Source organism: Giraffa tippelskirchi, chromosome 1 (genome assembly GCF_054371585.1).
Source record: "Giraffa tippelskirchi isolate mGirTip1 chromosome 1, T2T-mGirTip1v1.2.pri, whole genome shotgun sequence".
Classification (NCBI taxonomy): Eukaryota; Metazoa; Chordata; class Mammalia; order Artiodactyla; family Giraffidae; genus Giraffa; species Giraffa tippelskirchi.
Window position 1 is genome coordinate 2,371,076 of NC_137275.1, and position 13,500 is coordinate 2,384,575.

The following is a 13,500-nucleotide window of genomic DNA, read 5'->3' on the forward strand; positions in this document are numbered from 1 at the left end:
GACAGGGCTCCCTGCGCCCCCACGCCGCCTCCCCCCGCCTGCTCCTCTGACCTCGGACAGGTGCTACTGCCCCTGAGCCTCGGCCTGGCTGCCCGCCCCGCTGTCCTCCTGTCCGTGAGTCTGCTCCTCCCAGAAATGTCTCCAGTCCTGGGAGGTCGGGCAGAAAGAGCCAGAAAAGCAACCAGACGCAGCAGAGGTTGGGCCGCAGGCCCTCAGCGCCTGGTCCAGCCTGCTTCACGTGTCCGTGGTCCCCAGACTGAGAGGCAGGCAGGCAGCACAGCTCATGGTCCCCGAGTGGCCCCACGGGGCTCCAGAGGTGACTCCATGCCCTTCTGGGTCAGGGAGGCCAAGACCGGACCCCCAGAAACCACAGTGGAAAGACCCATCCTGTTCTGAGCAAGAAAGCTGTGCGGTTAGCTGTCAGCCTAACCCTTATGAGAGTTAGACCCAGAGGTTGGAGGGTGCCCCCGTCCTGGTGGCGCCCGAGGTTGAGAGAAGGGCTGGCTCCCTCCCGTGTCAGCTGGAGGCCTCGCAATGCAGCATGCACTTATCAGCATGGGTCGTGTGCTTGTTGCTGGAGCTGGGTGTGCACACAGGGATGCCCTGCTGCCCCCCACCCCCAGCATGTGCAAGCAGCGCCAGCCCCGCCCGAGCACCCCTGCCCTGTGCCCACCCCCTGTCTCCCTGCCCCCAGCCAGAGGCCTGCAGGACCCTCGCGCCCGAGAGGGACAAGTCGGCCAAGCACTGCAGCATCCAGCTGCCCGACGGGACGGCCTGTGTGGTGCTGGTCAGGGCCGGGCTCTCCATCAAGGAGGTGCTGGCCGGGCTCTGCGAGCGGCACGGCATCAATGGGGCTGCCGTGGACCTCTTCCTGGTGGGCGGGGACAAGGTATGGCTGCGGGACCTCAGGCCTTTCTCCGGAGGCGGGGGGGGGGGGGTGGCGCCTGCCCCGAGGGGATCCTGCCAATGGGGGGCTGGCCCACCTGAGTCTGTCCACCTCATCTGCGGGTTCCCTGCCACCTTGGCCCGTGTTGGGCCTCATGGCCTACGCTGCCCCATGCTCCTCGTGTGGACCGCGCGTCTGCTGGAGGCCCGTTCTGAAGCCCGGCCTGGCCGTGAGCTCCCTCTGCGGGCTCCGCGGCTGTGTGCCCAGCCCCCGCTGACGTCCCTCTCTGTTCCTTCCATGTGCTCGAAGCCTCTGGTGCTGCATCAGGACAGTAGCATCTTGGAGTCCAGGGACCTGCGCCTAGAAAAACGCACTTTATTTCGGTAAGAAAAATGCAGCTGCCAGTTCCATAAGGTTTCCAGAACCACAGGGCCATTTCGATGACTTGATCTGCTGGCCTCTGCCCCACTGGAACGGGAGGGCCGACACCCCCACTGTGAGCTCGGAGCAGGCAGGAGTCCCCGGGGCCAGAGGGCCACGCTCCCTGCCGGCGACTGCCGTCGGGCTGCACCTGCGCAGGGCCGTCCCGTGGGGTGGCCGCTCCTTGCCGGCTGTGACCGCCCTGGAGAAGCCCCTGCAGGCTCCCTCCCCGTGGAGCCCGGGCCGCCCTGGAGACGGTGACGCTGTGGGTGCCACGTGCTCTGCTCTCGAAGGAGAAGGTCTGCGCGAGGGTTGCACGTGCCTGTGGCAAAGGCATGCTTGTTTCTCCCCCTCCGCCAGGCTGGATCTGGTGCCCATTAACCGATCGGTGGGACTCAAGGCCAAGCCCAGCAAGCCCGTCACTGAGGTGCTGCGTCCCGTGGCGGCCAAGTACGGCCTGCGTCTGAGCGAGCTGGTGGTCCGGCTGGTGAGTGACCAGGTTGATGGGGGACATGGGGCCCTCTGCGCTCCGAGCTGCCCACGAGCTCCTGCTTGCTGGGGTGCAGTGTGCCCCCAGTCATCCACAGAGTGAGCTGCGGCGTCACAAGGGGCGGGCAAGGAGTGGCTGGCAGCGCCCAGAGCCCTGGGAGGGTGTCACCCCTGCCCGCCTGCTTCCCACCCTGCCGTGGAAACACTTGCTGTTAGTACCTCCGTTGTGCCCTCTGGGTTTGGGTTGAGATTTGGGGGTTTTGTCCCAAGGAGGCCAAGAAAAGAAACAAAGGAAAACCTTGCAGCCTCCCGCCGTTTGCGCATCTGATCAGATGACAATTCAAGAGCGGTAGCTGCCTGACCCACCCACAGCAGCCCCTCATACACCCACTAACTGCCCAGCTGCCCACACGCTGAGGGTCTGATGGCACTCTGGCATTTCCCAGCCGGCCATCGGGTTACTTGGTGAACGGGTTAAGGAGGGACGGCAGAGCCCCACCCTGTCGCTGGAGGGCGTCTGGGGAGACTCAGGCCAGCAGGCTTGGAGCTGTCCCCACACGCGCCATGTGTTTGCTTTGAAATGTGATTTGGGACCCACTGGGAGCTTTCCCGTGGCTCAGTGGTAAAGAATGCTCCTACAATGTAGGAGTCACAGGAGACACGGATCCCTGGGTTGGGAAGATCTCCTGGAGGAGGAAATGGCAACCCACTCCAGTATTCTTGCCTGAAGAGTCCCACGGACAGAGGAGACTGGTGGGTACAGTCCATGGGGTCACAAAGTGTTGGACACGTTGAAGCGACTGAGCACGCACTTACGGCCCAATGGTCTGTGTTCTCCTTTCTTTACAAAATACACTGTATCAGAGCTACGATTGCAAGTATTTTTAGAACTTTTATTTTCTCTGAAATGAGCTCCAGAATTGTTCAGAAATTTTGCAGTGAAGCAGAGGACCAGTCCCAGGGGAAACTTGGGGCTCCCACCACCTGGCTTGGGGTGGTGGGGGAGGGGACGCGGGAGCATTGTCCCAGAACCTGGAATCTAGAATATGCCTGATGGAGAGGGGCATGGCCTGGGTGCCGCGTGGCCTTCCTGCCCTCACTTGGTTGAGATCCTAAGCCATGGCTAACGCTTTATGCCTGTAGCCCTATCTGTAAAGTGGGTGAGTCAGGGCAGTTTGCTCGTGGGGTTGCTGTGGGGCTTCTGTCTTGGGGGGCTGGCTGGCGGGCGGGACTCCTTCCCTGCTGAGGCCTGAGCTGGAGGGCAGTCCAGCCACTACAGGGCGAGGGGCCTGGAGAACTGGAGAGGGCAGAACGGGAGTCCTGGGGGTGGTCTCCGAGGTTACGGCTGTCCCAGGACCCTCTTGCGGACCCTCCTGGGTGAGCTGTGGGCTGCTGAGGCCAGGAGGTCGTGAGCCACCTGGACCTGCTAGCCTTGTCCACTCCCCACTTGGCTGGAGCTCTGGCTGAGTATCAGGTCACTAGGCAGTTCAAGAGCCAGACTGCATGTTCAGATTGTTTTTTGACAGAAGCTGTGGGACTCGAACAGCAAAATAGTCCCAGGGAAGAAGGGCGGGCCCCTGGGCCTCAGAGGAGGGGCGCGAAGCCGCACACGTGCTTCCTGGCACACTGAGGAGCGGTGAGCCGGACTTGGGGTCACCCCCGCCAGGCTGAGGGGGGCCCTGAGACCTCGGCCAGCTGGGCTTGGGGACGCAGCTGTTAGTGGGGCCACCGCGTGTCCTCCACCCCCGAGTCTTCAGCCCGACCCGGTGCAGCCCGCAGCTGGCACCTGGAGATAGCCCCGTTCCCGCAAGTTCCTCCGTGTCACTCCACCTCAGGAGTCTGCGGCCAGCCCTGCTGAGGTGGCAGGGCCTGGGGTCAGCTGGCCTGTGTGACTCCATCAAGCCTGGGGTGGTCTTACTGACAGATGGGCCACACGTGGTTGTTCCGGAGAGCTCCAGCCCGCATGGGCTGCTCATTGCACCATTTCTGCCTCTAGAGTGGAGAGAAGGAGCCCCTGGACCTTGGGGCCCCCATCTCGAGTCTGGACGGACAGCGGGTCATCTTGGAGGAGAAGGATCCCTCCCGAGGGAAAGGTGAGCGGAGCGATGCCGGGTCCCGGGCTCTGCTGTCCAGGTCTCAGTGTGATGCCACAGAGGGCTGCTCATGGCTTTAGGGTCTCCCGGGGCCTGGCAGCCCCCCCGCTACGGCCAAGTTCAAGCCTGACGGGCGTCTGACTGTGGGCAGGAGCCCTGGGGCCTCACCAAGCGTGTCTCCTCTGCCGGGAGAAGGGTCACAGGCCCTGCCTAGACCCCAGGGCTGCCCGATGTTCCAGCGCGCCCTGGAACGTGCTCTGCTCCTGGGGGCCGCCATCCTCTGCACAAGGGCCCGGGACCCCACGGTGTTGCTGCGGCTCTGGGCCCAGCGGTGGCTGAGGTGGGGCCTGGGTGGAGACTGGGCAGTGACGGAGGGCCTGTGCACGGGGCAGTAGTGGTTCACGGAGCTCCCCCCATGCTCGCTGCCTTGGCCTTGGGCACGCAGCCTCCCAGGGAGAGCGGCCCCCACAGCAGTGTGACCGCCGGGGCTCCGTCAGGTCACCTGGCCTCGCCTTGGGTCTCGGGGACCGGCACTTCCCGGAGCACTCAGCCCCTCCCAAGTGGAGGGTAGCGGAGCTGTGTCTCCTGCAGGGAGCCCCTGGAGTCCACTAAACAGGGCAAACGGAAGGCTGTGCCGGGAGCTGCCCCATCCCTTTCCCGGGCTGACTCAGCTCTGAAATGGGGCGCCGGTCACTCGTCTGTGTCCCCCCAGGTGACCTGGGCTGTGGTGGCCTCTGCCCTTGGGTCTCCAGCGTAGCCCCTTGTCCCCCTCTGGGCCCACCTGGGTTTAGAAAATGCAGTGTGCTCTGCCCCTGCCTGGAGGCCGGTCTGCGGGACGAGCGGCCTGGGCAGGGCGCGGGTGCTCAGCGCCCCCTCCAGGGTCTGATGCCGTCAGACCCCCGGCCCGTGTGCACAGGTGAGTCTGAAGGTGCAGCTGCAGGCAGGCGTGTGCAGGGTGTGGAACGCTGCTCACAGATGGGAGGGCAGGACTGCGCCAGCCCGTCCTGGGCCAGAGCAGTGGCCGTGCACCATGAGGACTGGGGGCCAGCCTGCAGCCCTGACTTGGGGCAGTGGCCATGGTTGAAAATGCGTAATGAGTGTGAGAGCCGCCTACATTCTAAAGGCGCTCGTGCCGAACAGTCCCCAGGAGGCCCTTCCTGCCCCTGCAGAGCTTAGTGCCCTGTCCGGGTGCTGCCAGTCCAGGGCACTGCCTGCGAGGGCACCTCGGCCTCAGCGGGCATGGAGATAAGGAACCTCTCATACCTCTGGCCTCTGTGCAGCTTTGCTCTCAAAGATGTGTAAACGTCATTGTATTGATGTGGGGAGATGGGTTTGTGGTTCACTGCAGTATAAAGTCTATCCCACTGTGTTCAGCGTCCACAGATAAACAGAGAAGTGCGCCGGTCAGACAGAGCACAGCTGTAAACGCCAGCTCCAGGAATCACTCGGCTACGGTAATTTCCCCTCGGCCTGTACCTGCGATGCTCGGAGGCGGCGGCCCCAGCAGCTCTCTGCTCCAGTCGGGCCTGGGGTGGGGTTTCTTCTAGGGCTCCTTCGTGGTGCCCACTCCCAGTGGCCTGGGAATTGCTGGGTGGGTGTGTGTGCCTCACACGCAGTCTTTATTGCGATTGACTTTTCTGCAATGCATGTAAAGCCCAAATCCGTGCAGTCTGTGTTTCCAAGTCCCCTGTTATGTAACTGATGAACGTGCTGTCATGTCTGCAATGTGAGTGGAACTTTGACTTTCCTTCTGACGCAGGGAGAGGAGAGAACGCTAGGCAAGTCTAATTCTATTAAAATTAAAGGAGAAAATGGGAAGAATGCTAGGGAGCCCCGGCTTTCAAAGAGAGAAGAATCTATTGCAAAGATTGGGAAAAAAAAATATCAGAAAATTAATTTGGACGAAGCAGAGGGTACGTGTACTTTTTAAAACTTGCACGTTTTTCGTGAATGCGTAGGATCCCTAGAACCTTCTCTGGGTTATGCTACTGGGGTGACTGTGACCCCTTCGCACTGAGAAGTCGCCCATGTGGGTCTGTAGCTGTCGGTGTAGCCCCAGTTTTCAGGCCGAGGGCCGGGCCCTTCAGGAGTTAGGGAGCCCCCGCCTGGGACTGTGACAGGTGGGCTCTGTGTCCCCCTCACAGTGCCGTCCTTCTCAGCGCGGGCTCTGTGTCCCTGGGCCGAACCCTCGCCAGGGGGCGGGCCCTTGTCAGGGGCGGGTCCTCGCCAGGGGGCGGGCCCTCATGAGGGGGCGTATCCTCTCCAGGGGGTGGGCCCCTGTCAGGGGCGGGTCCTCCCGGGGGGCGGGCCCTGGCGGGGGCGGGTCCTCGCCAGGGGGCGGATCCTCGTCAGGGGGTGGGCCCTCCTGGGGGCGTGTCCTCGCCAGGGGCGGGTCCTCCCCAGGGGGGCAGGCCCTCGCGGGGGCGGGTCCCAGGTGAGGCGGAGCCCTGGCTGCGCTGACGGCCCTGCTCAGAGGCCCGGAGGGGACGCTGTGTGTCAGGCCGGGGTCGGGGGGTGGGGGGGGAGGCTGGGCTTGGGGGTGGGAAGGCCGGGGTCAGCGGGGGGGGGCGGCCGCCCGCGCTGCCCCCGGACCGCAGGACGGAGGAGGGCAGCGCGTGAGAGGGAGGAGGGCAGCGCGTGAGAGGGAGGCGGGAAGCTTTTCCTCCAGAAGTGTGTAACACAGAAGCGCTCGGAGCAGCCTTGCTCTGAGCTGCCCTGTGACGGCTGAACCCGGCAACGCTTCCGCTCGGCCGGCTCGTCGCAGCTCCTGCGCTGCCCTGCCGCGCCCACGCCGAAGCGCTCGCCTTCTGAGCGCCCTCAGGCGTGAGGTTTCAGGCTGCTTGTTGGTCAGAAGCTACGACTATAACCTTAGTTAGCTAAGCTAACCCCAAGAAGTCTCAGTGTCGACACCATCTACGTGGGATGGTGGATTCGAGTTACAGCTGAGAACCCACCCCGGTAAGAACAGGCTTCCCAGGTGGAGCTAACCGTAAAAAGAATCCACCGGCAGTGCAGGAGACAAAAGAGACGAGGCTCGATCCCTGGGTGGGGACGATCCCCTGGAGGAGGGCGTGGCACCCACTCCAGTATTCTTGCCTGGAGAATCCCATGGACAGGAGCCTGGGGGGCTGCAGTCCTTGGGGTCACCAAGAGTCGGACATGACTGAGCGACTAACACTTCCACTTTCAAGAACAGGATGGGGGGCATCCAGAAAGCTAGAGTACCCGGCCAGGGGTACCGCAGGCGGGCGTCCCAGGGCTGGGGGTCGAGGGCCGGGCATCGCTCACAGGCCCAGGTGGTGCCCCGAGGGCACACGCACGCAGATTCACTGGCGCCGGCCACCCAGGCTCCTGGCTCTGTCAGGCCGTGGCGTCTGGTCAGCGGCCTCCCTCCTGCTCAGCAGGGAACCAGGTGGCTGCTGCCCGGCACCCAGAGCCAGTCCAGGGAGGGCCAGAGCCGTGCCTGCGGCCTCCAGCCTCCTGGGCTCTGGGTGGAGACTAGAGGGTGGGGAGGTCCTGGGGCAGCAAGACAGAACTTCCTAGACAAGTGCTTGCCGTGGGCCGGAGGGGACCCGCTCTAAAACCTGGTCAATGTGGGATTTCTTCCCAGAGTTTTTTGAGCTCATTTCCAAAGCTCAGAGCAGCAGAGCAGATGACCAGCGCGGGCTGCTGAGGAAGGAGGACCTCGTGCTGCCCGAGTTCCTGCGTCTGCCCCCCGGCCCCCCAGGGCTCGCCCCCTCCCCTTCAGCCGCTGCCAAGGCCTTCGGCTCGAGACCCGTGACGGGTCACGGTGAGGAGCGGGCACCCCGGCCCCGAGAAAGCCCGGCCAGCAGCCCCGGCTCCGGCGACAGCCTGCCCCTCGGCGCCCCCGGGACCCCCAGCCCGCCGGCGCAGGAAGTAGAGGCCGGGAGCGTCCAGACCGAGGAGGGAGAGCACGTGGCCGACCTGACGCTCACGGGGGAGGGGGACATCAGCAGCCCCAACAGCACGTTCCTGCCGCCGCCCCTCGCCCCGCGGGACGTGGCCGCACCTCCGAGACCAGGTACCTCTGGGTGCGCCGCCCCTGCTCCCCTTTGACTGCCCTCCTCCCGCTGGCCCAGCGCCATCTGCCCGGCGCTGGCGCTGTCCACAGTTTCCAATTAGAACGAGAGGGCGGCGGGAAGTGAATCCCCCGCCCGGAGTCTCTCGAGGGAGGGCTCGGCGTGCTTCCTCCTCGGGGACTGCGCTTGTCCTGGCTGCCCCCGCCCTCTCTGAGGGGGCCCAGAAGCGGCCAGGACGGTGGGAGGGGCGGCGGGCACGGAGGAGACTTCCTGTGGGGGGCGCTCACGAGCGGCGCCCCCCCAGGGCCCCGGCGCACTCCCTGGGGCCTCTCCCTTGTCCGGGGCAGTAATGCCACCAAGCAAGGCCCTGGGGATTTCTGGAAAATGTGTGTTATTTTTACAGTCTAGATCGCTGGCACTTTCAGTATTTAATCTCAAGACTGAAAAAAAAAAAGTATTTGTCTTGAGCACGTGGGAGAAACCCTGTGTGGCTTAGAGCCCGAGGCCCACGGTGACCTCCAGTTCCGGCCGTGGGGGGCTGCTCCCCTCTGCGCATCGGTCAGAGCACGTGGGGGCCCGCGGGCCTGGGGTTCCCTGACCCGGGAGGTCAGCACGGTTCCTCCAAACGGAAGCGTGAACGTGTCACGTGAGCCGGTCCCGAGACACATGAATGTTGGCTGGGGAAGCGAGGCCCCCGGCCTCCTGGAGAAGGGGCCGAGGGGGCACACTGCTCGCCTGCAGAGGGCCACGCCCATGCCCGCCCTGCTGGTGGGGCGGCTCCTCGATCCCCGTGGTGTGCAGACCCGCACTGTGGGCTGCTCCGCGGCCTGGAAGTTCCCCTTTGCCTGAGTCCTGCCCGGGATGGGTCCTCCGGGACCTGCAGCCGCATCTCTGGGGACCCCAGGCAGCGGTGGTCTGGCTCGGTGCGTGGGTGCCGGCTCTGGAGGACCAGGCTGTGCGGGCGGGCTCCCAGCGGAGACCAAGCCGGGCCTCCTCCTCGCATGTCGCCTGCTCTGCGACCCCGTCTCCCCTTCCATCCCCTGCGCACCTGTGCAGCTGCATCTGTGCTTTGAGTCTGTGCTCCTCCAGGAGAAATAAACTCTTAACGTCTGACCGTCGGACTGCTTGAAAACTCTTTGCTCCTTCATTTGAAAACCTGTTTTCTCTTTAGAAAACGATAGATGTATTTTAATCCGCGGCAAACACTGCACATTTTTGTGTAATTCATTGTTTACTTTAATATACTGGCTTTTGAAAATAGACCACTCTAGATATACTTGGGCACCTCGGGTGTGTCTGCAGACAGAGCTGCATAAGGGCGGGATGAGGGGGGTGTGGCGGGGGGGGCATGGCTCTTCCCTCCCTGAGAGCCCTGGGGTTAGGGGTTGGGTGGCTGAAGTTGGGGGGTGCCGGCGCTGCTGGGTGAGCCGGACTGGCTGGCCGGATCCTTTCCGCCTCACCCCGCTGTGAACCCAGAGTGCAGGCGTGCTGGCTGCCTGCGGTCCAGCCACGTCCTCCTTGGCTCCACACTCCGCTCAGGCATTGGGCCCATGCGGTTTACCCAGTGGGGCCTCTTGTCTTCTGCTCCTCGCTCCGGAGCCTGGGCAGGGTGATGGGTGGGTCCCTGCACCTCCCGGCACATTGCTGAGGCCATGTGAACCCCATCCCCACCCCCCCCAACCCCGTGCACTGGTGGGTAGGAACCCAGGTCATGCCAGTGCCGACAGCTGCTCCTGACCACCGTGGCCACCCCCACCACCCCCCAACCCCCAGCGAGGTGAGGGCCCTGGATGCTTGCCTCCTCGGGTGTCCTGGTGGGGGGTTGCTCACCAGAGGGATCCTCCTGCTCAACCTTGGTCACTCGGAACAGCACTGGGGGTTCCCCAGCTACTGGGAGCACTGCGGACACCCTTAGACCAGTGTGCTTATTCTTGGGGTCCATTGGCAGGATTCGTGCAGAGTGCATCCCCAGTTCTACGTGCTGTGAGCTGTTACCTAGAGGGTGGCCACCGAGGCCCTTCTGTCCAGGGTGAGAGACACAGCGCGGCAATGCCACCAGGTCCTGAGATGTGGAGCCTAGGGCCGCCAGCTCTGCGCCACCCTGAGGAGAGGGTCCTGTCAGAGTGGGCCTCGGTCCCCAGTGCCCACATTCAGAGAGGCCTGTCAGGGCCCGAGGGCTGGAGGCCTTTGGATGGACGCGTGCCCAGTGTAAAGTCTCCACGCAGGACACAGCCTTCCCGCATGGCCTGCGGGATTTGGTGCTGTTAACCTGTTTGGTGTCCAGCAAAACCCTGGGCGCTGGTGGGGACGTCCCATCCCGGGGAGCACTGGCTGGGTGTGGGTGTGAGCCCTTGGCCCTGACAGAGCAAGTGTCAGGTCGAAGGACAGGCATCCAGGGCCCTGCAGAGGGCTCAGGGCTCACTCAGCCAGGGGGCGGAGACGCCCCTGTCCACGTGGGTGGGTGTGGCGAGGGTGTGGGAGTCACCCCGAAGGGCCCTGTGTTCCCAGGGAGAGAGCAGGGTGTGCAAGGCCGGAGAGGAGCCGTTGCAGCGCTGACTGGTGGTCGTGGGCCCAGCCTAGCACCCCGTGGCTCCCAGGTGTCAGGCGGGGTGGGTCCTGGCCTTGCCCCTGGCTGAGCGCTCAGCGTGGTGCCATAACCCGGGTGCAGGCTTGACTCTGTGGGACCTGGGGCCGGGCGCTGGGCTGAGAGAAGTGTGTCCCTCCCTGCCCGCTCTGTCCACGGCCGGGCCCTCTGCCTCCGCCCCCCAGCCAGACGCTCCTCCTGTTGCCCGGCCGTGCTGGGTGTTGGGGCCTGGGTCGGGGGCCTGATCGAGCCTCTCCCTTACCCTCCCCGAGAAGCCCTCGCCACCATCCTGGCCCCGCTGGGGGCTCAGTCCAAGGAGCACTAGACGGGGCGGAAGCCCCCCGCCCTGGGTACTTGTACCGCCCTGCACCGAGTCCAGGGCCGCCAGAGGCACGTCCAGTCCCCAGAGCTGGAGGGGCCCGCAGTCACTTCTTCGCGGATCCAGGAAGTGCTGCCACGCAGCCCACCCGCCAGGGGCCGCTGTGGCCTAGTAACTAGGTTTCCATGGAAACCGGGGGGCGTGTCACTCAGGGCCACGCCCTCCACTGGGCAGTACAGGCGGCCAGACTGCGCACGCGCACGCGCACGCCCTCGGCGTGGCCCCGAGTCCCAGGACTGCCCCTGGCCGCCTGTCCCCAGCCCCAGCCACAGCCTCGGCCAGGTGAGGCGGGAGCCCTGGACCGGGGACAACCGGGGAAGCCCGCCTCGCTCCGCAGCCGGCCCGCTGCCTGTGCCCAGGGCGTCAGGGCCTCCGGGACAGATGTGCAGGTCGGCCCAGCCCCGTGTGCCCGCTCCCAGTGCCTTTTCCCCCCGGCCACCTCCAGGTTTGCACTTGTCCGTTCAGCCATTCCCTCTCCAGCAGTGGCTTAGCCCTTCCGTCTGGAAGGTCGAGGGGCAACCCCACTGCGCACACCTACCTTCCTGGGCAGACAGCCCGGCCTCCCCAGCACAAACCATGATGTGGATGGGGCAGCTACTGGACTTTCTCGGGGACACATGGGTGCTCGGAGGTCCCGGGAGAGCAGCCCTCAGCCAGGGCTCTCTCCAGACCCCCCTTTCCATCTCAGCACCGTGGCCTTGCCCTGGCCGGGACGGACCTGAGCGGACCTCCCGCAAGATGTCCGGGCCTCCCGCCTCCGCCTGGCCGGCTTCCCGGCCTCCCCGGGGCTGACCAAGCTGGCCCAACACCCCTCCCCAGGCCTCCGCATGGGTGAGGACAACTCCATCCTCCTGGCCGCTCAGGTTGCAGGCCCTGGGTCTCTGCTGCATGTCCATCCCTCTCACGTCCCCTTCTCCGTGTCTCCCCACAGTGCCCCGCAGATGGTCCATGCCACCCGACCTCCAGGTGTCTCCCAGTGGAAGCCACAGGCCTTTGGTGGCTGGCAGTATAACCTCCGCCACCTCCGCTGGGGCACCCCTGCCCACACCCCCGCCTCCAGGTCTGCCCACCTGCATTTCGTGTGGCCCCCCAACCTGCCCTGTGCTGCCATGGGCTGGAGTCCTGGCACCCAGCAGGTGCTCAGCAGAGACCTGCTGAGTGAGGGGCTTCGAGCCGGCAACCCCCCCCCCGTTACAGACACGCTGGGGGCTGGGGTGGGGGGAACCTCGTGTGAACCAGGGCCTCGGTTGGGCTGTCCCCTGACTTGCCTCTGGGGGCCCAGGCAGCCTCCATGGAAGGGAGCCGGGTGGGATGGGGTTCCCAGGGCTGGCAGGGGCCTTGTGAAGACCCAGGAGGTCTGGAGGTTGAGGCCAGACCGTGACCCTGGGGTGGGGCCGAGGGGTCAGGCCATACCAAGGCCGTCAGGAGCCCCGCCGGCCCCCCAAAGGAGAGTCCTTCTCCCGACGTGGAGCCTTGAGGGCCAGAGCAGGCCGGCTGCTGGCTGGGGGCTGCCCAGAGGGTCCTGGGAGGGGCTCTTGGGTCCAAGCTGCTGTGAGGGCTCCAGCAGGGTGCCCCCAGGGAGGGGCTGGCTGTGCAGGTCAAAATCACAGAATCTGGTCGGCCGGCGGGGCCGGGCCTGTGATCCCCAGGGCTGCTTGAGGGGTGGGCAGTGAGGTTCTGGCCCTGGCCCCACGTGTGGGGTCTGGGGGATGTGGGACAGAGGACTGGGACCAGCTGGTGCCAGGAGCGAGCCTTGTGTACAGGGCAGCCTAGCTCCCTTGGAAGCGGTGGCCCTCGAGCTCTGGGGGTGGGTGGGGGGTCCTCTGTGCTCCGCCCCCTGCCAGGAGGATCACGGGGAGGCCGGGAGAGCAGTCGCCAAGGGCAGGCCCTGGCACAGAGGCTGTGATGCCTGCCCACCTGCCGCCCGGGCTGGGCCCCCGACACTGAGTCACAGGCCTGGGGCTGCCGCTGCCTTGGAGGAGCAAGTCCAGGTGGCGAGAGGAACCTGGACTGCAGCCGCCCTCCTGAGACGCCCCCATCCCGAGTCTGTGAGCTGCCCCGGTGCCAGAGGGGCCCGCGGCTGGGGCCACCCCACTTGCCAGCCTCTGTCCTCCTGGCAGGTCCATCTGAGCAGGGCTGGACAGGAGCGGGCCGTGTCCCTCAGTGTGTGTGGGCTCACAGGCCTCTTAACGCTCCAGACAGGTGCCCCAAATGGGGGCCAGCGACTGAGGAGCACACCCCTGCCCCTCCCCACCAGCCCAGATCCAAGGGCAGACCAGCCCCAACCCATTGTTCCCTGGCCCTGGGGGCTAACTGGCAAGCATGGGACAGGCCCAAGCGGAATGTTTGTTGAATGACTAAAGGACTGATGGTCTGGGAGGAGCTTCTAGTCCCGGCTGCTCCATTGGACCCTGGTGACCCCCGGAGATACCGCTTTCCTTGCAAATGTCTCCGTTCTCCACCCCTACCTTGTCACACTGCCCGAATAGGACGCATGTGGCCAGGCAGCCCCCCTGGGAGGCGCGAGGCTGATCTGCTGTGGGGGCCCCACCTGCCACCTCCGTCAGATTAGAGGACGCTGGGTCCCTCCCGCCGGCTCAGACTGGCCC

The 13,500-nt window shown here is 65.2% G+C and overlaps 2 protein-coding genes across 13 annotated transcripts in view; one reads left to right on the forward strand and one right to left on the reverse strand.

The window, feature by feature from the left end:
* The window catches only part of RGS12 (regulator of G protein signaling 12), a 116,852-nt gene that overhangs the window by 101,421 nt on the left and 1,931 nt on the right, over positions 1–13,500 (forward strand). For 7 of the 12 annotated variants that reach the window (XM_081580437.1, XM_081580448.1, XM_081580495.1 and 4 more), the window contains 7 exons: positions 695–889; positions 1,196–1,269; positions 1,667–1,793; positions 3,792–3,888; positions 5,263–5,342; positions 5,648–5,801; positions 7,499–7,930. In XM_081580437.1, the coding sequence (XP_081436563.1) occupies positions 695–889; positions 1,196–1,269; positions 1,667–1,793; positions 3,792–3,888; positions 5,263–5,342; positions 5,648–5,801; positions 7,499–7,930 (1,159 nt within the window). Of the gene's footprint in view, positions 1–694; positions 890–1,195; positions 1,270–1,666; positions 1,794–3,791; positions 3,889–5,262; positions 5,343–5,647; positions 5,802–7,498; positions 9,047–11,822; positions 11,952–13,500 lie in introns of those variants that run through there. The other 5 variants (XM_081580418.1, XM_081580427.1, XR_014079635.1 and 2 more) reach the window with 3 other exon arrangements.
* LOC145538664 (uncharacterized) lies at positions 9,141–11,360 on the reverse strand. Its single transcript, XM_081571071.1, has 4 exons — positions 11,069–11,360; positions 10,775–10,992; positions 9,727–10,029; positions 9,141–9,528 (listed from the first exon to the last, which is right to left on the reverse strand). The coding sequence occupies exons 1-4, from the start codon at positions 11,358–11,360 to the stop codon at positions 9,385–9,387; spliced, it is 957 nt and encodes a 318-aa protein (XP_081427197.1). The 3' UTR covers positions 9,141–9,384.

What these genes read in the sequence shown, in the direction of transcription:
- LOC145538664 (XM_081571071.1), bottom strand. Translation starts at nt 11,360, where the DNA reads ATGGCTGAACGGACAAGTGCAAACCTGGAGGTGGCCGGGGGGAAAAGG. An exon ending in CGTGCGCAGTCTGGCCGCCT is followed by an intron (nt 10,993 to 11,068) that starts GTACTGCCCAGT and finishes ACTAGGCCACAG; the next exon opens with CGGCCCCTGGCGGGTGGGCT. An exon ending in GCGAGGGCTTCTCGGGGAGG is followed by an intron (nt 10,030 to 10,774) that starts GTAAGGGAGAGG and finishes CCCTCTCCTCAG; the next exon opens with GGTGGCGCAGAGCTGGCGGC.